Raw genomic sequence first — 27,189 nt, forward strand, 5'->3', positions numbered from 1 at the left:
CTAGCATCAACAATTTGAACTTTGGCCTTTCTATTTGCTTTAGTTTTAATTGCCTGAGCATCCTTGAAGTGCAGTCTCTGATTTTTCAATTTTTCTTTAATAAATTTAAATGATCCCCTTGCTTCATGCTTATATAGGTTCAGAAGGCCTGAGTGCAGTGGATGTAATTGGAATGTCCCTACTTGCAAACAGTAGCAGGAAGTTCTTTACTGTAATCATTATGGCATCCTTGACAATAAGCTGTCATCAAGGGATTTAAAGTTTTAATGTAATCTTTTCAATTAACCTTGTGTCATCATTTCTTTGAATATTTTCAACATGAAATTTGAACCATGATCTGACTCTGTTTCTTTCGGTAAACCATATCCTGTGAAAAATTGCACTTTCTTTACTACTGCATTTTCCATCATTGTTTCCTAAACTTACTGTTTCAGGAAGGCTGGTTAAAACGTAACAATGTAATTAAAAGATTTGATTTGCATTTGTGGTTTTAGATTGGGATCCTTACATAATCTACTAGGACTCTGCTAAATGATCCTTTTGAAAACTGTTATCAGGTTTTCTTTATTCATGGGATAGAGGATGGTACTGGCTAGGCCAGCATTTATTGCCTACCCTTAATTGCCCTTGGAACAGTTAAGAGTCAACCATATCGCTTTGGATCTGGAATTATATGTAAGCCAGATGAAGGAAGGATGCAGTTTGGTGAGTAAACCAGACGGGATTTTCTGACAATTGGCAATGGATTCATGCTCATCATTACACTCTTAATTCCAGATTTTTATTGAATTCAAATTGTACCACCTGCTGTGGCAGCATTTGCTACACCTGAGGGTAACGGTATCTTGCCCTTCATTCTGCATTTGTTATTCTTATCCACATAGGCAACAAAACCTCCATTATTGTTGGAGTGTTGGGACGTAAGTCCAATTACTCTTTCTTTTCCTTGAGGCCTGCATGTGTCTACCTCAGACTCCAGCTCATCAACTCTCATCCATAGTTCCTTTAAATGTATGCAGTTAATGGTAGATCTGATTGCTCCCCACAAACTCCCACATAATGTATAATATGGAAGTTCTGGACTCCAACATGGATCAGTGCCTGTCAGAGAAAGGGAGAAAATCTGACAATGAAGAGCACAGTTCTAGGATTACATGTTGGCCATTGTGCAAAAGGTTTTATCCATTCTAAGCCAAGGCATGGAAAGGACACCACACCCTTTCCCCTCAAAGCAGTGCTTTTAGAGTGGTGAATCAGTATTACCTGACTATTAGCTTTAGCCATTCAGTTCATCAGCTCAGCTTTGAAATAAATAAGACTGCCTTGCATCAGACATGAGCTGTTAACAAACTGGAAAAAGCACATAAGAAGTTGTAGTAATTTTCTGAAGTATGAGTAAAGTGAAAGAACACACTATTGTAAAGCCATCTGATATATGTGCAGAAAAGATTGAGGAGTGTGGTTTTGTGACTACAGCAGAAATTAGAGTTAACTGCACAATGCAAGTAAATGTATGAGTCTGAGCAGCTGTTATTGTTTTGGTAAATCACAGCTAATCTTATTGTTTTCATAGTCTGTTGCTGAAGTTTAAAAAAAACAAAATTAATTTGCTGCTTGTAAAATTGTCTGAGGATAGGCAGTCAAAGTCCAAGGTATAAATTGGACCTTTGGATTAATGCCCGTGATAACTTAAATGGCAAACCTTGGAAGATACATTCTGACTTTAGCTCTTCAAGAACATGTGCAAGCAGAAAGGCATTGTTAGTTGCTTAGCATGCACATTCTTGGTTTGAAAACTACTTAAAAAGTAATAGGGAAATTTTGTTTTCATAATTTGTTTTATACTCTTTCTAATCCTTCCTGCTGTGCTGCTCATCATATCCCACTTGAGTGGTGGTTTGGCTGAAAGTTTTGAAGTCACGTGAAAGACTCACGTGACTTCAAAATTGATTTCTCTTATGTTTTCATTGTTGCTAAAACTGTTGGTGTCCCAAAATACTATATGGAGAATTAAAATTAATTTACAAGCGATCTATATCTTTCAACTGAGGTATATACTTTAACATATTAGGCATTGTCAAGTTTTACTGATGAAAAAACAATAGGGTCTAATGTTCAGGATGAATTGCCTTCTCAGCTTCAGTCCTCCCCTATTCACTCACTCCTGCTCTCTGTCCTGTCTCTTACTAGTTTCAGTCTATGCTGTCTCATGATCCCAACTCTTGCCTAATTGTTGGTAAGTAAGTTGAACCGTAATTTGAAAATGATAAGAGCAATAGAACACAGAAAAAGGTGGTTTTCTTTACGCCACATTAAGTGAAACTTGAAATTCTAATTTAAAATTTTAAATGTGGTCAGCTTAATCAAGAAGTGTGGTGGGGAGGGTGAGGGTTGTGGTGATTTTGCTGCACAGATAAAAACATGATTTCGAGGTGCTAGTGTTGAAGTGGGGTGTACAAAGTTAAAAATCACACAACACCAGGTTATAGTCTAACAGGTTTATTTGGCAGCGCTAGCTCTCTGAGCACTGCTGCATTATCATGTGGTTGTCAACCGTCTGATGAAGCAGCAGCGCTCCGAAAGCCAGTGCTTCCACATAAACTTGTTGGACTATAACCTGGTGTTGTGTGACTTTTAACCAGTAAAAACTTGTGAAATGATTTTTGTGCAGAAAAGGCACGTGCCTGTTTGAAAGTCAGGTGTTAGTGTGCAATTTTAGTCTTAATTACTATTTACCATTCTAAAGCAGACACCTGCAGTGTTAGCCCTTGAACATTGTGTTGATACAATTTTTATGGACCTGCTGCTGGACTTAACTCACCCACTTCCACTGAGCATGCGAATTGCATATTCTAAGGATGGCTCAGGTATTGAGTGAGAGATCGCATTTGTTTTTGGACATGTCACTGCTGGTCCTGGTGGAGGCAATATAAGGGAAACGTAACATCCTACAACCACAACTACATGTGGTTTCCAAAGATCCATTAGATTTCCAAGTGATGCTCTGTGAAAAGTTTAAAATAAAATGGTAGCGAAATGTAAATAATCTGTACTAATTTGAAACGCAGAACGTTTAACTTGCTCAGGGAGAAAAGCATTTTTGTGCTTTAGTCTAAGTATTGATGATTAAATGAATGTACTTCTATGATTAATTACTCACAAATTCTACTTTGCATTGTCCAACGTAACTTTTGAAAATTTTTTCAGAGTGCAACAGCCAAAAAGTACTGCTGGTTTGTGAATGCAGGATATCCCACTTATTTTACGTAAGTATTCTTTAATTAGTAACTTAATACATGTTTTTGAACACAGCACATTTTACGTCTGTTAATGTTGCAAAGATTAGCACTAAACTAAAAGTGAAATTCTGCCATTTCTGGAAACCTGAAGTCGGAACAAAGTGAAGGAAAAGTGAGCCTAATAGTTCTTCTCTGGAGCTGAGGTAGTTGAAAATGTGATGAGTTTTATGTTGAGTAAGTGAAGACTGGGATAGGTTAGAGGATGGAATTCCTGATTCAGGTCTTATGCCCGAAACGTTGATTCTCCTGCTCCACAGATGCTGCCTGACCTGATGTGCTTTTCCAGCACCACACTCACGGCTTTGATCTCCAGCATCTGCAATCCTAGAGGATGGAACAGACTGAATAACAAGAATATCATGAAACAAAACGCAATGAGAGTTGTTGTGGTTGTCTTTTAACCATTTACAGATTTGCTGCCCACAATAGGGGAATACTGTTCAGTAGAGCAAATCATCCACACCAACCAGACATTGCAATCTGACGTAGTTCCATTTGCCAGTATTTGACCCATATCCCTTTAAACACTTTCGCATTCATATACCTTTTAAATGTTGTAATTATGCTCACCTCCACCACTTCCTATGCCAGCTCGTTCCATACACACACCACCCTCTGCGTCAACAAGCTACCCCTCAGGTCCTTTTTAAATCTTTCTCCGCTCACCTTAAACCTGTGCCTCTAGTTTTAGACTCCCCCACCCTTGGAAAAAGACCTTGGCTATTCACTTTATCCATGTCCCTCATGACTTTATAAACCTCTTTAAGGTCACCCTTCAGTCTTTGATGCTTCAGGGAAAAAAGCCCCAGCCTATTCAGCCTCTCCCTTATAGCTTACACCCTCCAGCCCCAGCAACATCCTTATAAATCTTTTTTTCTTATTTTAAAAATGGCCTCTGCAATACCTGTACAGCCATAACATGACATAGAGTCATTGAGATGTACAGCACGGAAACAGGCTCTTCAGTACAGCTCATCCATGCCGACCAGATGTCCTAAGCTAATCTAGTCCCATTTGCCAGTACTTGGCTCATATCTTTCCAAACCCTTCCTATTCTTATACCCATCCAGCTGCCTTTAAGTGCTTCAATTGCACCAGCCTCCACCAATTTCTCTGGCAGCTCATTCCATACACGCACCACTCTCTGTGTGAAACGATTGCCCCTTAGATCCCTTTTATATCTTTCCCCTCTTGCCCTCAACCTTTGCCCTCTAGTTCTGGACTCCCCCACCCAGGGAAAAGACTTTGTCTATTTACCTTATCCATGCACCTCATGATTTTATAAACCTCTATAAGGTGACCCCTCAGCCTCCTATACTCCAGATTTGCCTTTCCAAAATGTTGCACCTCACATTTATCAAAATTAAATTCCATCTGGCAGTCCTCAGTCCATTGACCCATCTGATCAAGATCCCGTTGTACTCTGAGGTAACCTTCTTCGCTGTCCACTGCACCTTCAATTTTGGTGTCATCGTCAACCTTACTAATTATGTCTCCTATGTTCATATCCAAATCATTTATATAAATGACGAAAATCAGTGGACCCAGCACCAGTCCTTATGGCACACCACTGGTCACAGGTCTCCACTCTGAAAGGCACTCTGTCTTCTACTTTCGAGCCAGTTCTGTATCCACATGGCTAGTTCTTCTTGTATTCCATGAGATCTAACCTTACTAACCAGTCTACCACGAGGAACCTTGTCGATTGCCTTACTGAAGTCCATCTAGATCACATCTACCACTCTGCCCTCAGTAATCCTCTTCGCTCCTCCTTAAAAAAACTCAATCAAGTTCATGAGACATGATTTTCCACACTCAAAGCCATGTTGACTATTCCTAATTAGTCCTTGCCTTTCCAAATACATGTAAGCTCATGAAATGGCAGAGCAGATTCGATGAGCTGAATAACCTACTTTTGCTCCTATAATAAGATTGGAAGACCTCTATCAGATGGGAGGTATTAAATGCCTCTGCAACAAAGAACATGGAATTCAAGGAGGGGCAATGGTCCATGAATGCAGAAAGCTTGGTAATGTTCTGGAGACCTGGCTTCATGGAATTTGAATTCACTGAAAATCTGGAATTGAGTGTCTGATAATGGATGGTGGCTTTCATAGTCATTATCAGAAAAAATAATCTGGTCACTAATGTCCTTTTGGAAAGGGAATATGCCAACCTTGCCTGGTATGACCTCCATGTAACTCCAGATCTGCAGCAATGTGATTGACTGTTAATTGCCCACTAAGATTGTTAAAAGAGTCACTCTGTTATAACAATTACTAGCAAATGTCAAAAAAAAGCCAGGGTTGAGCACTTAGTATCAACTAAGGCACAGAAAATGGCAAAGGCAAAAACACCCATGTTAACCCTACAATGTCCTCCTTACAAACATCTGGGGCTAGTTTCAATATTTTCAGAACTGTCTCATAGTTTAGTTAAGGAACAGCCTGACATAGTCACACTCACGGAATTATACCTTGCACCGAATGTACCAGGCACCATTACCCCCCTGAGTAACTTCAGTTCCCCACTGGCAGGACAGGCCCAGTAGAAGTTATGGTACAGTGGTGTACGGTCAGGATGGAGTTTCCCTGAAAGCCGTCAATATTGACTCCAGACATCATGAAATCTCGTGGTAGGAGGTCAGACATGGGCAAATAAATCTCCGACTGACTACCATGTATCATTCTTCCTTTGCATCTGAATGTTGAATACCACTTGGAGAAAGCACTGATGGTAGCAAGGGTAGAGAATTTATTCTGGGAGATTTCAGTCACCATCATTGGTTACCCAGCAGCACCACTGCTAATAAAGCGAGTCCTAAAGGATGTCGCTGCTAGATTGGGTCAGTAGCAAGTGTAAGAGGGAAAAATATACTTCATCCTTGCAAATCTCCCAGCCACTGATGAAACTGTCCATGGTGGTATCAGTAAGAATGACCGCCACAGAATTTATGTGGAGTCGAAGTTCCCCCCCCCATGCATTGAGAATATCTTGCTTTGTATTGTATGGCATTATCACCACACTAAGTAACTAGCAACTCAAGACAGGGCACCCATGATGAGCTATGGTCTATCAGCAGCAGAAGTATAGTTTCTGTAACATAATCGGCAACCTCAAGGGCAAACATTACACTCATTCTACCATTACCATCCACCTGAGTTCACTAAAGGATGCAGGAGGACATACTAGGAGCAACACTCCTAAAAATGCGGTGGCAATCTTGTGTAGCTAAAAATCAGGACTAATTTGCATGTGAGCAGCATAAGCCCAAGTGATTCCACAATCAATAGATCAGATCTAAGCTCTGCAGTACCATCACATCTAGTCTTAATGATTTTATGTCATGATGTGGAGGTGTCTTTGTTGCACTGCGTTGGACAAGGTAAAAAATCTCATGCCACCAGGTTATCGTCTAACAGATTTATTTGAAAACACAAGCTTTCAGATCCTCGCTCCTTCTCCAGGTGGGAATCAGTGGAAATCAGAAGTTGGCTCTCCATTGGCTGGAGTCATACTGGCCCCAATGAAGATAGTTCTGGTTGTTGGAGATCAGTTATCTCAGCTCCAGGGCATCTCTACAGGAGCTCCTCAGGGTTGTGACCTAGATCCAACCATCTTCAACTGCTTCATTGACAACCTTCCCTCTGTCATAAAGTCAGAAAGGGGGATGCTTGCTGATGATTGCGCACCATGTTCAGCACCACTCGCCACTCCTTATAACCTGAGGCAGTCCATGACCTGCAGCAAAACTTGGGCTGAAATGTGACAAATAACATTCATACTTCACAAATGCTAGGTAATCAGTATTTCCAATAAGAAGGAATCAAACCATTGTCTCTTAACATTCAATGTTGTTACCATCAATGAATCTCCCACTGTCAACATCCTGAGGGTTACCATTGACCAGAAACTGAACTGGTCGAGTTAGATGTAATATATATATTCTATAATATATTTTTGTGTGTGGCTACAAAAGAGGGTCAGATGCTATGAATCCTCCAGCTGGTAACTTGTCTCCTGACTCCCTAAAGCCCGCACACCATTTGCAAGGTACATTTCAAGAGTGTGATAGAATACTCCTCACTTGGCTGATTGAGTGCAGGTCCAACAACACTCAAGCAGCTTGACACCATCCAGGACAAAACAGCCTGCTTGATTGGCACCGTATCCACAAACATCTATTCCCTCCACACTGACACTCAGCAGCAGCAACAAGATGCCATCTGTAAGATGCACTGTTGAAATTCACCAATGTTTCTTCGGCAGCATCTTCCAAGCCCAATATCACTTCCACCTGGAAGGACAAGTGCAGATATGTGGGAAAACCAGCGTGTATGTGTTCACCTTCAAGGCACTCACCATCCTGATTTGGAAATATATTAGGAAGATATATTCCTAAGGGCAAGATGGTTCTGCCTACAGAATATGGACATCAGTGATTGGAACCAGTCTTTCAGCTGTTGGCATGGAGAAGGTGTTTGTCATCAAAACCTGGTCACTAGTTAAGACACCAATCAGCCACTTATTGCCAGCCATAACTGCATCCAAGCCCTTGGCAGCAGCTCAATTATAATCAGAACCCCCATCTCCCGTCCTTTTCCAGGAATACACACAAAAGGGTTTAGATAATTACCTACAACTCAGACCTGTGTGTTCTTCTGGTATTGCAGTTCTGTGGAGCTAGTGTGTGCTGTTTTATGCAGCTGGCACACCTGCATTTGCAAGTAGAAGAAAAAGCCTCTTGCTTGCAGATTGCAGTCAGGTCAGCAAAAGCCACTGTCGAAAAGGAAAAGAGACAACTCCCTTTGCCTAATTTGCAGAAGGAAATATCCCCAGTCTGTCATGAATGAAGGAGGTATTAGGAGTGAAGTCAAATTAACTTTTTACCCTTTTAGGTCAGTGTGATATTGTTGACTTGCTCTTTCTCCTTTTTGTCCCCGCTCTCACAGAAATAGGCTGAACCCTGGTTTTAGAGTTTCAAGCTTAAAAATAAATTGATGGCAAAATCTTCTGAGAGTTGCAAGATAGCAAGAAAAAAGCCAAATAGTGAAATTAGAATTGGGAGTTTTTAAAAAAAATCAGATTGGTATTTCTTTATTTAAAATGCTGGTATTAGTTTAAATAGCTTAGAATTAATGCAAAAATAGAAATTGTGGGGAAAACTTAGCAGATCTGGCAACATCTATGAAGAAAAAGCAGAGTTAATCTTTTGGGTCCAGTGACTCTTCAGATGCTGCCAAACCTGCTGAGTTTTTTTGTTTTTGCTTCTGATTTCCAGTATCCACAGTTCTTTGGGTGTTTTTTGGTAGAATCCAGTGCGTTGGCCGATGTATAAATTCCTGCCCTGGGAGTTGGGATGAATGTGAAAGGTAGTCAAAGGTGCAAGCAATATTCACTGAGAATTGTGAATTTGTCTAGTTTGGCCTGCAAAATCTGAGATTCTTTCCAGAGATGAAGCTTTTGAGTCAGAGATACATGTAAAACCTGTAGCTTCTTTGGCTTGGAGCTGCTTTCCCTGTGGTATTAAAAATGACAGGTGAGGTCAAAAATTAAAACATATACTTGAGCATTTCAAAATCAATGACGGTGCTTTCTGCTAAGCCATTTGGAGAAACTGGTTACTTTGATCACCCCATCAAAATGGCCACTGTGGGGTAAAGAGGTGCTGATGGTCCATCTCAGTAGTTCATTAGAATAATAATATGATTTTTGTATCAGAGTGTAGTAATTTGCAATTGCCTTTTTGTCTTTGGTATTCATGGGAGTTGGATATCTTTAGGCAGCTTACAGTCACAATAGGTAGTAAGCCTAGTTTCCCTGTGTTAAAGGAGGTATTAATGAAGTCACTGGCTTTGATTTGCAAGAAGTCAGAGAGTTCTAGCTAATTTCAGTCATGTTATTATAACAGTTACCTTAAGAGTTTGCCAGTATTGACCATTTTTTTATAGATTTAGACAGGAGAATCAAGGATAATTTTAAGAATAAGGGTTGAATTTGGCAAAAGAGAGAAAATAGCAAGAAATATAAAACTAAACGATAAAGATTTCCTGAAGTAAATAAATGGAAATAATAGTAACAGTGAATGCTGGGAAGCAATAAATGGCAGAGACTTTAGACAAGTATTTTATGTCTGTCTTCACAACAAGTATCCTAAAAGTAGTTGAAAAGCAGAGATGCAAAAGGGTGAGGAGAGCATAAAACTGTTATGATCAATAGAGATTTTTTTTAAAAACTAGGAAAACTACTGCGAGAAGGTTGTGAGAAATCCTAGTTCTAATAACCTGCATCCAAGTGTATTAAAGGAAGTAGTTGCAGAGGTGGTGAATGTATTTGTTATAATCTTCCACATTTCCATAGATTCTGGCAAGATCCCAGCAGATTGGAAAGCCACAAATAACAACCACTATTCAAGGAGGAGGAAGATGGAAAGCACAAAATTATAGGTCAGTCAGTCAAAACATCTGGCATTGGGAAAATATTAGGATCGATTATTAAGGTGGTAGTAGCAGCACATTTAGAAAATATAATGCAATCGGGCAGAGTTAACATGGTTTTGTGAAATGGAAATTATATCAGGCCAATTAATTAGCTTTCCTTGAGGATGTAACAGACAGAGTGGATAAGAGGGAACCCGTAGATGTATATTCAAATTTCCAAAAGGCATTTGATAAGGTGCCTCAAACAGCAGCAGAAGGTAAGAGGTCCTGGTGTCAATATAATACATCAGCATTTATAAAAATTTGAATAAATTGGATCATTTTCAGGTTGACAAATTGAAATGAGTGGAATGCTAAAGGGATTGCTGCTGGGATCTCAACTGTTTATGATTAATGCTGGAACCCACTGTTATAGCCACCTTTATTAATCAGACAAAGATAAGTAGGAAAGCAAATTTCAAGGACAATGCAAAGAGGCTGCAAAGAACTATGAATAGATTAAATGAATGGGGAAATGTTTGATGTTTGGAGTATAATGTGGAAAATGTGAAGTTGTCCACTTTGCCAAGAAAAATAGGAAAGCAGGTCATTATTTGAATGGAGACAGACTGCCGAATTCTCCATTACAGAAGGATCTTAAGAATATGAAAAATGTGAGCAGAAGTAGAACCATTTGGTTCATCGTGCCAGCTCTGCCATTCACTAAGATCATGGCTAAAATGTGATGATGTTTCACATTCCAAATTATTATCTACCCCTAAGATTTATTCTATTTCTCTCAATTTCTTTTGTATTCTAACAATCTGTTTAATGTTAAAACTAGATCTATAGCATTATGTGATTGTGTTTCGGTGAAAAATTATTTTATTATTTTTTAAAAATCTATTAAGTCAGATTTCAATGTGGGATTTGACTTGTTCAGTAATAATATATGGATCAATAACACTTAACTAATGAGAATTTCCTTCTGCTGTTAAAATATTCCATGACCCTACGTCCACACCTTTTGAGGCAGAGATAAAAAGTCTTTCAACCTCTGACAGAAACAATTCTCCTTATCTCTATCCTAAAAGTCCGAGCTGTAGTTTTAAAATAGTGCCCTCTAGTTCTGGACTGATCCACAAGAAACATCCTTTCCATGTTCAGTTTCTCATGACCATCCAAGATCTTATACATTTCAGTCGACTCACTCTCACTCTTCTAAATTCTGGTGGAATCGAGCCCAGCTTATCATAACCTCCTTATTTTCATAATAATTTCCTGTCAAAATGCAGGAGAGCATGTCATTAGCCACTTTGATTACTTGTTGTACAAGGATACTATTTTTTTGTAACTCCTACGCCAAAGCAAATAAATCCCTCTGCACCTTGTACAGCATAGTTCCATAGTTGTTCTCCATTTGATTTTTTTTCTTCTTCTTGCTGCCAAAAGTGAATAGCTTCTCATTTTCACAAAATTTACATCACCAGCCAGATTTTTACCCAGTTATTCTCCTAATAGCTTCTTTACAAAATTCTTTTTTGCTTAACTTGGTGTCACCTACTAATCCAGCTACCATGTCTTCACTCCCCTCATCTAAGTCATGGATCTAAATTCTAAAAATTTCAGGCCTCAGAACAGACCCCTGCAGGATTTCACTCACCCTGCCAATCAGACAAAGATCCTTTCATGTATAATGTGTTTTCTGCTAGCCATACAATCTTCTGTCCATTCAAATGTTACCCCGAATTCCATGAGCATTTATTTTCTTCAGAAATCTTTGTGGCACTTAGTGTGTTACTTCTTAAAAGCACTCCAATAAATTGGTGAAACATAATTTCCCTTTGATGAAACAATGCTGATGCTACCTGATTGCCATGAGTTTTACGAAGTGTGCACCAACAATCTTTTCAATGATCGAATCTGATGCATCTCCCATGACAGATGTTAAGCTAACTGGCCTCTGGCCTGTTTTCTGTCTGAGTCCTTTTTTCAATAGATGGTTATTTTGCTAATTTATCCATTAGAACCTTTCCAGAATCCAGTGAAGTTTAGAAAATCAACACCAACGCATGTATTTTCCCATTAGCCACCTCTTTTAATGCTTGAGGTGAAGTTCATTTGGAGCCAGAGATTTGTCAGTCTGCAGCTCCATTAGTTTGCTGACTTGCACTCATGATTATAATTTTATTAACATTATCCCTCCCTCCCAACTCCTGATTTACATTTTTATTGGAATCCTTTTATGTCCTCTGCAGTGAAGATTGAAGCAAAGTATTTGTTTCATCTGCCATTTCCTTATTGTCTGCTATTAATTTCTCATTCTCACTGTCTAGAGGACTAACATTTGCTTTACTTGCTTTTGTTTTACATATCTTTAGAAGTTCTTATCTTTTTTATGTTTCTAACTAGCTTGTTCTTGAATTTCTTTTGCCTCATTTTAGTTATTCCCTATTATACTTTATATTCTAGGAGAATGTGAGGACTGCAGATGCTGGAGATCAGAGTCGAAAAGTGTGGTGCTGGAATGGTCAGGGACCATCCACAGAGCAAGAGAGCTGATGTTTCGAGCATGAGCTCTTCATCAGGAATGGGGACAAGGGGTGTTGATGCAAGGGGACTGAGAGATAAATGGGAGTGGGTGGGGCTAGATGGAAGGTAGCCAGGAATGCGATAGGTAGATGAAGGTGGGGGTTCTGGGTCGGAGAGAAGGATGGAGCTGTAGGAGGGAAGGGAGATGGACAGGTAGGACAGTTCAAGAGGGTGGTGTGGAGTTAGAGGGTTGAATCTGGGATAAGGTGGGGACAGGGGAAATGAGGAAACTGATTAAATCAACATTGAGCCCGTATGGTTGGAGGGTGCCACAGTGGAAGATGAGGCATTCTTCCTCCAGGCGTCAGGTGGCTAGAGTTTGGTGGTGGAGGAGAAGAAGGATTTGCATATCGTTGGCAGAGTGAGAGGGGGAGTTGAAGTGTTTGGCCACAGGGCGGTGGGATTGATTGGTGCATGTGACCCAAAGATATTCTCTGAAACATTCTGTAAGTTCGCGTCCTGCCTCCCCAATGTAGAGGAGACCACATCAAGAGCAATGGACACCATAGATGATGAGTGTGGAAATACAGAGAAATGTCTGTCAGAGGTAAAGTTACCTAGATTCTTTGCACCAGGCGCAATCAACCACTTTGGAGATGGTAGTCTAATTTGATCATTGGTCATGGACAGGGATATGTATCTATGAGTGAAGCAGGTAAGTGGATTCACACAATAGAAGTTTAGGAGTGTCAGCCCTCTGCAATTGTTGGTAGGCATTAGGTTTTCCCAACCCATTTTGATGAGAGGAGAGGCTGCAGGTCAGATTAGCAAAGCGACTGGCACTGTGGTACAGGAGCTATTTAAGTGGGTGAGCAACAAGGAATGTAGAAGGGGTTAGTATGGTGACGGGATTGACACTGTTCAGTGAGCATCTGATAGCGTGTTTTCTGTCTGGTGCCAGGGTTTGAGAAATCAACTTCGGGCAGGAAAGCAAGTTGCAGTAAGAGAGGAAAGATCCAGTGGTCATGGGCCATGCAGTTAACAAAGATGTTAGTAGAACTAAAAAACACTTCTGCACAGATAAAACTAAACTAAACTAAAAGCAGTTCCTCAAAGATTAAGGTCTCTGTGAATTAATTTCTGAATGAGCATAAAGTACACTAAATTAGTGAGATGAATATGTGGCCTCAAAGACTAGTGTGGAAGAATTGGGCTCCAATTTGGACCACTTTTTTTTAAGATTAGATTAGATTCCCTACAGTGTGGAAACAGGCCCTTTGGGCCACACTGACCCTCCGAAGAATAACCCACCCAGACCCATTTCCCTCTGACTAGTGCACCTAACGCTATGCGCAATTTAGCAAGGCCAATTCACCTAACCTGCACATCTTTGGACTGTGGGAGGAAACCGGAGCAGCCGGAGAAAACCTACACAGACATGGGGAGAATGTGCAAACTCCACACAGGCAGTCACCCGAGGCTGGAATCGAACCTAGGACCCTGGTGCTGTGAGGCAGCAGTGCTAACCACTGAGTCACTGTGCCGCCCAGTATTGGGCAAAGCTGGAGTTGTAAGGTGAAGATATTTTATATCTGAACCATGCTGAGACCAGTGTTCTTACAAACATTATGAAGTAGAGTTTTATACTAAATAGTGTGCAAGTGATCAAATGTGGAAAGATGTACATTCAAGAGTAGGCACAATGTCAGAGAAGAAAATAATGTGCGAAATGAGGGTCAGAGAATGGCAAGAAAGGACAAAAGAAAAAATATTATAAAGACACCAATAATGAAAGCTAGATGTTGCGAAGATAAAAAGAGCAAACTAAAGGCTCTATTTGAATGTGCAATACATTCTTAATAAACTAAACAAATTGATAGTGCACTTTGAAGCAAATAAATATGAGACGTGGCTGCAGGATTGCAAGGGTTGCGTCCTGAATATTGTGAGTTGTATGTTATTCCAGAAGAAAAGAGACTATGTAAAGGTGGATTGGGTAGCACTGTTAATCAAGGATGCCATTTGTGCACTAGTTACACAAGAGCTTGGTCCAGGAGATCAGAATTGTAGAATTAGTTTGGGTGGAGGTGAAGAATAGTAGAAGAAAGAAGTCATCAGTGTGCTTTTACATGAATCACAAATAAAAGTAGGTACAGCAAGTAATTAGGAAGGTAAGTGGAATCTTGGCATTTATTTGAAGAAGAGTATAAAGTTATGATTCGGAGATGCCGGTGTTGGACTGGGGTGTACAAAGTTAAAAATTACACAACACCAGGTTATAGTCCAATAGGTTTAATTGGAAGCACACTAGCTTTCGGAGCGACGCTCCTTCATCAGGTGATTGTGGAGGGCTCGATCGTTAGTTCATCTTGTCAGGTACTGTTGAGACTGCCCCTGGAGTAGAATGTATGGTTTAGTCTTTAGACTTAAGGAATGTATATTTGCATTGGAAGCAGTTCAGAGAAATTTCACTAGGCAGATTCATGGGATAACAGCAGGTTGGGACTGTACTGTAAAATAATGAGATGAATCTTATCAAAACATATATGAAGTTCTAAGTGGACTTGACATGAAGACTGGGGAGATGTTTTCGCTCATGGCATTTATTTACTTTGCTCCATGTTATAATGGTCAACATATAATATTGTCAAATTCATGATAATTAATAAATAATATGATCTGCTTTGTGCATAACATTTATTGAGAAATTTATGTGCTACAGAACATCACAGACTTCTTAACCAAAGCTAATTTCCCCTTTCTGATTACTGTGAGAAACTTGGGCATCTTTACTATTGTTATGAGTGCAAGTAGCACAAATCTGACAGTAATTGAGCAGAAGGGTCACTGAAACTATGGCGTTATTCAGAGGTTTTAAGGTTAATGAAGTGCAGTCCGGTCTCCTGATTACAACCTTGGGCATGCTGGTAAGACTGAAGAAATAAGTTTACCAATGGCAATGCTATGCTCTATCTACCTAGGAGTTGTAACACACAGCAACATTTGGACAATTTCATTTTCTTCCTCTGTCATGGACAAAACAAGCCCCTCAATGAAACTAGTTGTGAGATATAACTGGTCCAGATATTCAATGCGTGTACTTACATTTCTATCAGGATTCTTCACATGCAGTAGATTACCTTTTGAAATGTGGTCACAGATTTTATGTGGCTATTTGTGGTTACTGTGTTGCAAAATATCAACGTGCAAATTAAAAGAATGGTCAATTAATTCTACCAAAACATTTATTCACTCTCTCCCATGGAGTAGTTTCATAATAGGATATTGATGCAGCCTTAGTTTAATGTCATGGGTTTAAAGATTGCACTCCAACAATGCAACACTTTTTCAGTAAAGTTTAATCAGCTTGGCAGAGTACCTCTGAATGCCACCTCTGGGTGGTGCAAAGAGGAGAAAGGAAATTGAAGACTTTGTACAAAAAAAAAGTTATTTGATTTTGAGACTAATTTCTCTTAGTAGCATCCCTCTCCTCCTCTGTCTTAGCAACCTTCTGTCTTTCCCACATCTGTTGCAGCCACCCAGTCTTCCTCCAGTCTTCCCGGGCAAAATGGAAGCTAGCTCCTGCTGCAGACCTCCCTTGCTCCCAGCCTTTCTCCCTGCTTCTGCCAAGGTCCCAACCTCCCATGCATTTTTTTTTCAGCAGCGCATGCATTGATGATGGCGTCGCTGTTCATGAAATGACATGATGTAATTGGAGCATGTGCAGACACTTTCTGTGCCCTGGCCTGTCGTGGCATATGGCCACTTCTGTCAGTTCTCAAATCCTGAAGTAGGACTTTATCTCTCAGCTTTCAAATTCAGGAGCAAGAACATGAACAACTGAACAAAGCTCATGTTTAACTCTGAGGTAGTGATACAACCAAGTAGTTGGCACTGAGGCAAACTGCATTTATCCATATAAAATAAAAACTCACTAATAGGGCCAAGACGTAACAATCTGGATGTAAAGGCAGCTGGTGTGATTGCACTGATTAATGTGTCTGACATAATATGCTTTCTTTCATAGATGTCGTGCATATGAGGACTGCTGTGGTACAAAATGCTGCATGCGAGCATTCTCTATTCAACGGTTATGGTATTTTTGGTGAGTTTCAAGCGTGCTTTTGTTGTGCATATTAAATAGTGAGTAGGTACTTTTTGGGGAAGAGAATAATTGTATCAGTTCTCAGATCTTGAGATTTGTACTCCATTATTACGCATAATACGGAAATTAATTTTGCTCATACATTTTTGCATATATTGCCTTGTTTAATTTATTCTCTGATATCTGTAACTTGAATGTTCAATCTAGCTGCAGAGTTAGACTTTGACTGATTTACACATTTAACTTCTGGCAAGTATGCAAATTGTAATAGAGAGCTTTTGAGTGAAGGTAAGAAACAGGAACAATGAAAATAGGAGAAAAAGTAGGCCATTCAACCCATCAAGCCTGCTGCACCATTCAGTATGATCATGACTCATCCTCTATCTCAGCACTAATACTCCTGCTGTCTCCCCATATCCCTTGATGCCATTAGTATGCGGAAAGCTAGCTATTACTTTTTAAAATATATTCAGTGATTTTGCCTCCACAACCTTCTGTGGTTGAGAATTCCATAAATTCACCATCCTCTGAAAGAGGAGATGTCTCCTCATTTCAGTCTTAAATGGCCTACCCTGTATCCTGAGAAAGTGATCCTATTTCTAGACCTGCCCCAACCAGGGGAAGCATCCAATCCTATCAGAATTTTATACATTTTAATTGGATCTTCTTTCATTCTTCTGAAGTTCAGTGAATAAAAGTGTAGTCAACCCAACCTCTCCACAACTCTGCCATCCCAGAAATCAAAACAAGTGAACCTTTGCTGCACTCTTTCTATGACAAATATATTTTTTCTTGGGCACAGAGATCAACACTACTCCCAGGTGTGATCTCATCAAGGCCCTGGGCAGCTGCAGTAAGACTTCTGTGCTCTTGTAATTCATTCCTTGCAATAAAGACCAACATACCATTTGCTTTCTTAACTGCTTGATACACCTCAATGCCTGCTTTCAGTGACTGGTGTACAAAGCTGCCTGATTCACTTTGTACAGCAACGTTGTCTAATCTAGCATCTTTTAAATATACTATGCCATTCTGTTACTCCTACTGAAGTGATTCCTTCATACTTAGCAGATGCATCTTGTCGAAATCGCCTTGAAGCTTCTCCTCACTGCTCTCCATCCCACCTGGTTTTTATGTTGTCAGAAACTCTGAAATATTGCTTTTGATTGGCTTTATTTAGAACATTGATACATGTTGTGCATAGTTGGGATCCAAAACATTGGTAATGTTGGATATTTTAGTCTTTATACATTGGAATAACTAAAAATGAAAGTGTGAGACTATAAGACCAGAAGAAATAAGAACAGGAGTCGGCTGTTTGGCCTCTTGAGGTGACTCCACCATTCATTAGGTTCATGGCTTAGGAAGTTCAGCATGTCCATGAGGACCCTCACCTCAACAGATGTAGCATTGAGAACGTACTATCTAGGTGCATAATACTGTGGTACAGCAACTGCTCTGCCCAGTGTCGTAAGAAACAACAGAAGGTTGTGTGCATAGCCCAGACCATCATGCAAGCCAGCCTTCCAACCATGAACTCCATTTATACTTCTCGTTGCCATGGAAAGGTTGCCAGCATCATTAAAGACCGCTCCATTCTGGTAATGCACTCCAACAACCTCTTCTGTCTGGCACAAGAAACAGAAGCTTGAACAGGAGGTTCGAGAATAGCTTCTTCCCTGCCGTTATTTGACTGATGAATGGATTCTCTAACTTCAAATAATGTTAATCGTGCTTCGTGCACCTGCTGTGCGTGTAACCCGTATGTTTCATTCTGTCCAAGGACACCAAGATCTGTATGCCCTTGCTTACTGATCTGCCTGTACTGCTCGTAAACAAAGCTTTTCACGGTACTTAGGTACATATAACAAACCAGATCAATCAATCACAGTTGATACAACATTCCTCATATGCACTTTCCTGCCTTTTCCTTGTAAACCTTGATTCCCGTACTGATCGAGAATATATCTATCTCAGCCTTAAGCATACACAGGCAGATAAGATAATGAAGAAGGCATTTGGTTTGCTTTCTTTTACTGGTCAGAGCATTGAGTTTCGGAATTGGAAGGTCATGATGTGACTGTACAGGACATTGGTTAGGCTACTTTTGGAATGTTGTGTGCAATTCTGGTCTCTTCATATCAGAAGGATGTTGCGAGACTTGCCAGGGTTGGAGGGTTTGAGCTATAGGGAAAGGCTGAATAGGCTGGGGTTGTTTTCCAAGGAGCGTAGCGGCTGAAGGGTGACCTTTTTGAGGTTTATAAAATCATGAGGGGCATGGATAAGGTAAATAGACAAGGTCTTTTCCTCGACCTTATAGAGGTTTATAAAATCATGAGGGGCATGGATAAGGTAAATAGACAAGGTCTTTTCCTCGGATGGGGGTGTCCAGAACTAGAGGGCATAGGTTTAGGGTGAGCGGGAAAAGATATAAAAGGGACCTAAGGGCAACCTTTTCTCACAGAGGGTGGTACGTGCAAGGAGTGAGCTGCTAGAGAAATTGGTGAAGGCTGGTGTAATTACAGCACTAAAAGGCATCTGGATGGGTATATGAATAGCAAAGGGTTAGAGGGATATGAGCCAAGTACTGGCAAATGGGACTAGATTAGGTTACGATATCTGGTCGGCATGGATGAGTTGGACCGAAGGGTCAGTTTCCGTGCTGTACATCTCTATGACTCTGTCTCTCGAAGCTGTCTGTTTCAAGGAATTCCGAAGTCGTTCAACCCTCTGAGAGAAGAAATTCTATCCCAGTCTTAAATTGGTACCCATCTACTCTAAGGTTATGCTGTCTGGTCCTGCAGTATTCCCATGAGGGGAAACATCCCCTCAGCAGTACCTTGTCCAGCCGTCTAAGAATCCTATAAGTTTCAATGAGATGTGCTGCTGCCTTTTCTCTGTGCATTTAAATTAATAGGAAGATCAGGTCATCTTTACTCTCTGGAATCCTTGTCAAGAATGCGATTTGGCTTAGAATTAGTAATCCATACCAGATTTCATCTCCTGACTCCATTCTGAATTTTATTTCATTGTGGCCTGCATGTCAGAAAAGATTTACAAGCACGTTGCCAGGGTTGGAGGGTTTGAGCTATAGGGAGAGGCTGATTAGACTGGGGCTGTTTTCCCTGGAACGTTGGAGGCTGAGGTGACCTTACAGTTACAGAGCTTTATAAAATCATGAGGGGCATGGATAGGGTAAAAAGACAAGGTATTTTTCCCAGTGTGGGGGAGACCAGAACCAGAGGGCATAGGTTTAGGGTGAGAGAGGAAAGATTTAAAAGGGACCTAAGGGACAACTTTTTCCACACGGAGGGTAGTACAATGAGCTACCAAAGGAAGTGGTGGAGGCTGGGACAGTTACAGCACTCAACAGTCATCTGGATGGGTATATGAATAGGAAGGGTTTAGGGAGATATGGGCCAGGTGCTGGCAAATGCGACTAGATTTATTTAGGATATCTGGTCGGCATGGACGAGTTCAACCGAAGAGTCTGTTTCTGTGGTGTATATCTCTATGATTATGACTCTGTCTTTCCCCTTTCTATTTTCCGTTCTTACCTATTGCTTTTAAAAGTCATTTCACTGTGCTTAGATTAATTCACCCTTCCACATTATTTTCAAGGACAGTGTGGAGGATATTACAATGGTTTTAATGAGTTTTCCACAATGACCTCACTGTTCTCTTCTGAATACCAATGTCTGCCATTGACAATTGTGCCAAATGACTGCTACATACGTGATGGTTTCCGCTTATGGATGAATAAAAATGAAGCAGATAACTGGGCTTGATTTTTTTAAAATCATTGGAAGAGTGGGAGCCACTTCAGTATGGCAACGTTTGACAAAACAAAATCTGAAAACTTTTTTTTTGTGTGTAGTGTCTTTTCACAGAATGAGCAAGAGGAGAGAAACATGTAATCTTAGCTCAGGAGGAAGCAAGGCCTAAGTTAGCCTATATCGAGAGATGACCAAGCCTATAATTCAGTATCAACCAAAAGCAAGTGTTAATTAAATTACTGCAGTCATTCTTGACATTCAATGGCCTTAAATTTGCTGAATCCTTTGCTACCATTGGGATGTTACTATTGACCAGAAACTGAACTGGACCAACACTGTAATTACTGTAGCTGCAAGTCAGAGGCTGGGAATTCTGCAGTGTGTACTTCACCTGACTTCTCAAAGCTATTTATCAAACATAAGAATGTATCGGTAATTGTGTGCCTGCCTAGGTGAGTGCAGATACAACAACTCTGAAGAAACTGAACACCATCCAGGACAACAACCCATTTGATTGGTGCCCCATGTAGCACGGCATTCTCTCCTGTTGAACTGAAGTGCAATGACAGCAGTGTGTACGTTATTCCCCACAATGTTTGCTTTGAAATTGTAGTTTCTGCATGTTTAGTCTTGAAGATTGTTGTCCTTGTCCTTAACTGGTGATGCTAACTAAATATATTTTGAATCAAAACTGTCCAAATATGTTATAATGCATTTCTGGAGCAGATGGGACTTGAACCTGGCTCATAAGTAGGAACAATATCACTGCATCACAAGGGCATATAGCTATACCATTGTTTTACTGGAAACATCCATTTAGCATCCATTTCATTGAAGAAGTAGCCTGTGTTAACGCCTACATTATATTCTGATCTGTACAATATCAGGCCAAAGGAATTAGTACATATTGAAACCATTACAGTGTTGCACAAACTGATAATATCATGAAGTCATAATGTACCAAAAGCTAGTGGGCCAGCTCTTTGAAAAATTTATGCAAGAATTCTTTCTCCATATCTTGCAAATTCTATCATGTAATACAGAGTAGCAAAGCAAATACAATTACACAGTGAGCTTAACTTTCTCATTTTTTTTCTACAGTGGCAACTATTTCATAAACATACTATTGCATCCCTGAGCAAAAATGATGGGGGTTAGAAAACAAAGGTTAGAAAGCATGCTACTTGTGTATTTGATTCCTCTGTTTGTCCCTTCCTGCAGGTTTCTATTGATGATGGGGGTGCTGTTTTGTTGTGGCGCTGGTTTTTTTATCCGGAGACGACTACATCCTCCTCAACTGACTACTGACCCTCCATTTACAGTGGGCTTCACTAGGCAACCTGTTAATACAGGTGGATTTCAGACCACAGGGAGTAAGTTCACATTTTAGGTCTAAGTTTGTGGCCTCAAATTTTAGCATATTTTAAAATGTGGTAGTAAGATATTGTTTATATGTCACATGATATTGCATACACAGTGAAATAATTACCTGTTTTAAAGCCCTTACATTGAGTCTCCTTTGCTCAAACCATTCTGTAAGGCTCCAGTTGCAAGCTGCTGGACTGAAAGCCATGCAGTTAGTATTATTTGTAACCAAAGACTACTAAAATGAATACCAACAAATGATAGTAAACCTCAAAAATTGACAAATGTTAGGACTACTACATTTTCTTGAGGGAATCCACTTAGTCTGTACTGCCTTCCGGTCTCTCTAACTCAGCTTTCACTTAACTATTTCTCTTCTGCCCCTCTCAACTTCATGAGTGCCTCTGCGCAGTCAGCTGCCTGATCCCTTGTCCTCCTTCCATTCCAACTTTTCTTGACTCTACACTCCAGAAGTTGTTTGAACTCACATTGTTCTTGGAAACTCCGCATACCTTTTTTAAAAAAAAAAGTGCTGTTGTTAGCCCTTCTCAAACACGAACTCAACCTTTTTTATTTTTTCCAACTGTCTTCTCATTTCCAATCTATTAGTTGCCACAAAGGTCTTTAAGTGCATTGCTGCAGCTTGACTCTCCCAACGTTTCCCTTTAAAGTCTCAAGTCTGATTCAAGACTAATCGACATTAGAGACTGTCCTCATCAAAATCACCAGCAAGTCTTATAATTAATTTTGATTGTTCTTAAATCTTTGCTATTATTTATGGCTTCATTTTTCTGCCAAACAGAAATCATATTGGACTCCAAACGTAAATTTTCTTTCTTGCTTCACTGTTGCTGACAGACCTGCTGAGTTTCTCCAGCACTTTGTTTTAGTTTCACATTTCCAGCATCTGAGGAGCTTTACTTATCTTATTAATTTTCTTCCATTGTTTTCCCCTTGTGAATCTTCATGTCATTCAGTTCTGTGACCTATTACTTTCAGCCTTGATCCCCTTTTGTATTACCTCCCAGAGGACCAATATGTCTGCAGCAGTGATGCTTTAACCTCCCCATCCACGTTGCGTGAGCATGCAATGTGAAATGCAGCCTTGGCTTTTTGCTTTATTTTGACCTGACATTTTTGGCTCAAATGCAAAGATTGCGCATTTCACTTTTGTACCGTTGCCCATTCTTCTCTTATTGTTTCTCCCCTGCCCAAAACGTCCACTGCCGCCCTCACCATCCCACCATGAAATTTAGTTGGTATTCATTTCCGGAATTAATTTCTTGACTGGTATTTACAATCTTACGCCCTTCATAAACTCCAAATTAATGTACCTCAAGAAAAGTAAGTATTAATCACCACTTCCCTTATTCAGATCTGTCTCTCAGCATGTTGGCTATGCAAAAGTGAGGACTGCAGATGCTGGAAACCAGAGTTTAGATCAGAGTAGTGCTGGAAAAGCACAGCAGGTCAGGCAGCATCCAAGGAGCAGGAAAATCGACGTTTCGGGCAAAAGCCGTTTATCAGGAATAGAGGCAGGAAGCCTCCAGGGTGGAGAGATAAATGGTTAGCTATGGACTATTGACCAGTTATTAATCACAAAGGTCGTCTTCCTGTCAAAAGTCTTGTGTTTGGTTCTCAGCTTGGAGCTGGGAACGAGATATTTTGAAGCCATCAGACTTCCAATGGCCAGGAGCTACCTCTCTGTCCATTCTGTGTAGTAAACCACTTTAAACCTGAAGAACACTGGTTTAGCTCTCCTTAAATTGTTGTAAGCTGTGACTTTTAATTGATATGTCAGGGACTTCTTTAGAAGTGAACCAGCCACTCTGTGCCTCACTCTACAGGAAGCATCCGGAGAAGGGTGGCTAAAAGGTTGTGTTCTAACTCGCACTAGAATCATCTTAGCAATCGTTGTGAACATGAACTTTGTTTTCAGTTTTTTACATTTGTCAATAGTGCATGTTTTATTTCCTATGCTTGGGTGAGAAAGAGGGAGGGGGTGGAATTTTTAAAGAGATTAGAGTTTTAAAAAGTAGTGTTATATGCTGACAGCTTTTAACTGTTTACATAGCTAGAGTCTAATAACTTGTAATGAATAGTAATTCTTGTTAAGAACAGGAACCTGGTCCATGCTTTCCTTTGACCTGGGTCTGAACGTCAGGTAAATTGGGGAATCTTTGTGTACTAATTTAACTTTTGTGATGACCCTGGAAATAACTGTTTCAATGAGTGGTAAAAGATGCTGAGGGCATCTGACAGAAAAGAAAGGGCCATGTCTAAATGGGAAAATGGCATGTCACAAGGATATTTGTTGGCAGCAAGTGGATAGTTCCCTGTGGGTTACTTTTGAACCCTCTGTCCTTTTTGTACTAATACAGTGTTTTTTTCTTCTAAATTGAATTGAGATAATTTCTCAAGTTGTGCAGTTGGTGTTTGGTGAATCACATGCAGGTTGTTGAGAATGCTCTACGTGTTCTACGTTAAACTGTTGACCTTGCCATAAAGCATAATTGATTACAGTGAGCCTGAGGATTAAGTCAGTATACTTGTAGCTTTGTACTTTTAAAATATAAATGCAACTATATTTTATATTCAAAAAATGCCAGTGAAACCATTAAATCCCATTAAAAAGATTTTTGTATCATTCAGTCTTAATGACCCACCATCACTTGTCTTGCTTCTTTCAAAGCCAGTATTGATACTTGTGGGAATTTGTAGGAAAAGTGGTTGTTTCCAAAATAGTGGGGTTTAGAATGTAATTAGGAAGGTACATGGTTGTTCAATTGCTGTGCATTGGTTGCATTAAATTTTTTAAACTTAATCTGGTTCTAAATTTGAGTGAAATTTCTGAGGGAAATGGCCTACTTTCTTAAAGAATTTAGCAGATTTCATCTGAAAATGCAATTTTGCATTGAAAAAAATTAGATTTGCTTTTGCAAACTCAATTTTTTTAAAACATTCACTGAATTTAAATTTGAATATTGTACAATTAAATTGATGCAGATGTATTCAGTCATCATTTTGTGGTTTGCTTATATCCTACTCATAATTTTTACTGATTGACAAAAGTCGCTGGCATCAGGATTTCTCAGTAGAAAAAGTACATAACAGATTGGATTTTTAACGCAAAAATAATGAACTTGCTAATCGGTGTATGCAGATGTCCTGATAGAAGAAGTCTGTAAATTTGATAGCCAACATAAGCGTGACGGTAAGACCTGTACCTCTTTGCCTGAAAATAAGAAAAATAGGAGCCAGAAAAGGTCATTTGCCTCATCAAGCCTGCCTAGCTATTTAACATGATCATGGCTGATCTGCCCCAGGCCTTAAATTCTCATTCATAGCAACTCATAATAGCCTTCAACTCCCTGATATTTCAAACATCTATCAACTGCCTCTTTAAATACTTTGTGATTGTGTCTCCGCAACACTCGCAGATGGAGAATTCCAGGCATTTCCCTCTAGTGGAAACACCTCAACATCTATCCTCTCAAGCCCCTTCAGAATCTTGTATATCTCATTAAAAGACATGTAAAAAACGTTTGTTTCATTCTTCCTAACACCAATGAATAAAGACCTGACCTGTTGAGCTGTTCTTTATAAGTCAACACATCATTCCAGGAATGAGCCGAGTGATTCTCTTTTGAGCGCCAGTGTGATATTTTTCTAAAATATGGGAACCAAAATCATACACTGTACCCCAGGTTTGGCCTCACCAGCCCCCTGTACAGTTGAAATAAGATTTCCTTATTTTTGAACTCCAACAAGAACAAAAATTCAATTTGCTGCCTTAATTACTTGCTGCCCATGCTAAATTTAACTTGTACCAATTACAACTAGTGGTTCTAGTGACCTTTCCCTTTTATGTCGATTCAGGCATACATATCGCTAATAACGATCATTTATGATGTCCTATCCTTTTGTAATGCAAATCCCAGTTGCTCTAGCGTGACCTGTACCATAAACTTATGTTCTATGCTGGGTAACTCAACCTGTTCCATTCCTGCTTCTACACCTCTATTGTGTATGACTGGCTGATCCCTAATGTCTTGTCTCAATCTGTGCAGCTGCTTTTGGAGCTTTCTCATAAATTGTTTACCTCTCATTGCTTGAGGATCCTACTTCCTCAATACCAGTCATACCATCCCCTGACAATCTCATGGCCCTGCCTGTATTGTGAAGTTAATCTGGTTGGTCTACTGGGTTCTATCCTGAGTCCCATCAGGATACTAGGCAACAGTTACCATTCCTATGCCATCTCCCAGATGGTTTTAACTAATGATCTCTTTGATACACCATCAGTTGCTATGTTGTGCCAAAGCTCTTTGGGTGATTGAGGATATTAAATTTTTGTTTTATTTATAGCAACTTAGAAACTTCACAAGAACACAAAAAAAGATTAGGAGTAGACCGTTTGGCCCATTAAGCCTACCCTGCACCTCAACTCTTTGATATTTCAAAATTTATCTTCAGCTTCTTGAAATACTTTGTGATCTGGTCTCCACAACTCTCTGGGATAGCAAATTCCAGACATTCAAAAATCTGGGAGAAGAAATTCCTTCACATCTCAGTTTTAAATATGTGTCCTCTTGTTGTATAACTATATCTCCTAGCTAAAGGTTCCCCACAAGTGAAATCATCTTCTCATCATCCACTTTAAGTCCCTTCACAATCTTGTACATTTCAATAAGATCACTCCTCAACCTTCTAAACTCGGCTGAATGAAGGCCTGTTTTCAGTAAGTCGGCCCCTTCGTCTCAGGAATCAATCTAGCGAATCTTTTTTGAACTGCCTCCAATGCTAGTGTATCCTGTTTTAAAAATTCAGGACCAAAAGTATACACAGTATTCCAGGTACAGTTTTGCCAATATCCTGTGCTGTTATAACAAGACCAGTCTATTTTTAAACTCCCTAATGCTAAAACTCAAAATTCTGTGTGCTGCTTTAAGTACTCATCCTGTAAAATGTGCTCCTTGAACTGAATCTCTTTGCAATACTATTCACAATTTCAGGATTACCCCTTTTAACAATATTTAAATAACATATGTCACTAGAAAGTCTTGTGTGGGTTAGGCATCCACCACTCTAAGTTGGTCAATAACAACCAAACAATAAGCTTTGCCCAGCTCTATAACAGCTCACGTTGTCCCTTTGGCCAGGCTGGTTTGACGTGGGTATGTTATGCAATTTGGGGCACATCCCGAGCAATTGCTGACAGTGTTTTGCTACAACTCTTTCTATGCCACCATCAGCATCTGCCCATCCTCCTTAAAATGGCTTATCATAATGGTTTGCATTTCTGTAATATATTTTCATGAGGCTATGCTGAATTCAGCATAATACTACCACCCTTTCTTTTCTGTCAGATGCCCTCAGCATCTTTTACCACTCATTGTTCTTCCCATCACTTTTCCTTAAATGTACCATGTTTACTTTCTCCAAATCAATTACTGCTGCTGCCACCTGATGCTTGGGGCCTGTTGTGATTGCCGCTTCATCTATCTTATGGTTACCTAATTGAATGTCCTTGATATGTATGTACCTGTCAGGCAGAAAAGACATGGTCGTGTGAGGGAACCTTGGTTGACGAAGGAGGTTGAATGTCTTGTAAAGAGGAAGAAGGAGGCTTACATAAGGTTGAGGAAACATGGTTCAGACAGAGCGTTGGAGGGATACAGGATAGCCGGGAG

General features: G+C 39.9%; 1 protein-coding gene across 3 annotated transcripts in view; it reads left to right on the top strand.

Annotated features, from left to right (window-relative positions):
* Positions 1 to 27,189, top strand: part of vopp1 (VOPP1 WW domain binding protein) — a 65,940-nt gene that overhangs the window by 30,358 nt on the left and 8,393 nt on the right. For 2 of the 3 annotated variants that reach the window (XM_043690149.1, XM_043690150.1), the window contains exons 2-4: positions 3,208 to 3,266; positions 16,278 to 16,355; positions 21,353 to 21,504. In XM_043690149.1, the coding sequence (XP_043546084.1) occupies positions 3,208 to 3,266; positions 16,278 to 16,355; positions 21,353 to 21,504 (289 nt within the window). Of the gene's footprint in view, positions 1 to 3,207; positions 3,267 to 9,659; positions 9,746 to 16,277; positions 16,356 to 21,352; positions 21,505 to 27,189 lie in introns of all 3 variants that reach the window. The other variant, XM_043690151.1, reaches the window with a different exon arrangement.

The sequence above is a fragment of the Chiloscyllium plagiosum genome, chromosome 5 (genome assembly GCF_004010195.1).
Source record: "Chiloscyllium plagiosum isolate BGI_BamShark_2017 chromosome 5, ASM401019v2, whole genome shotgun sequence".
NCBI classification, from domain to species: Eukaryota; Metazoa; Chordata; class Chondrichthyes; order Orectolobiformes; family Hemiscylliidae; genus Chiloscyllium; species Chiloscyllium plagiosum.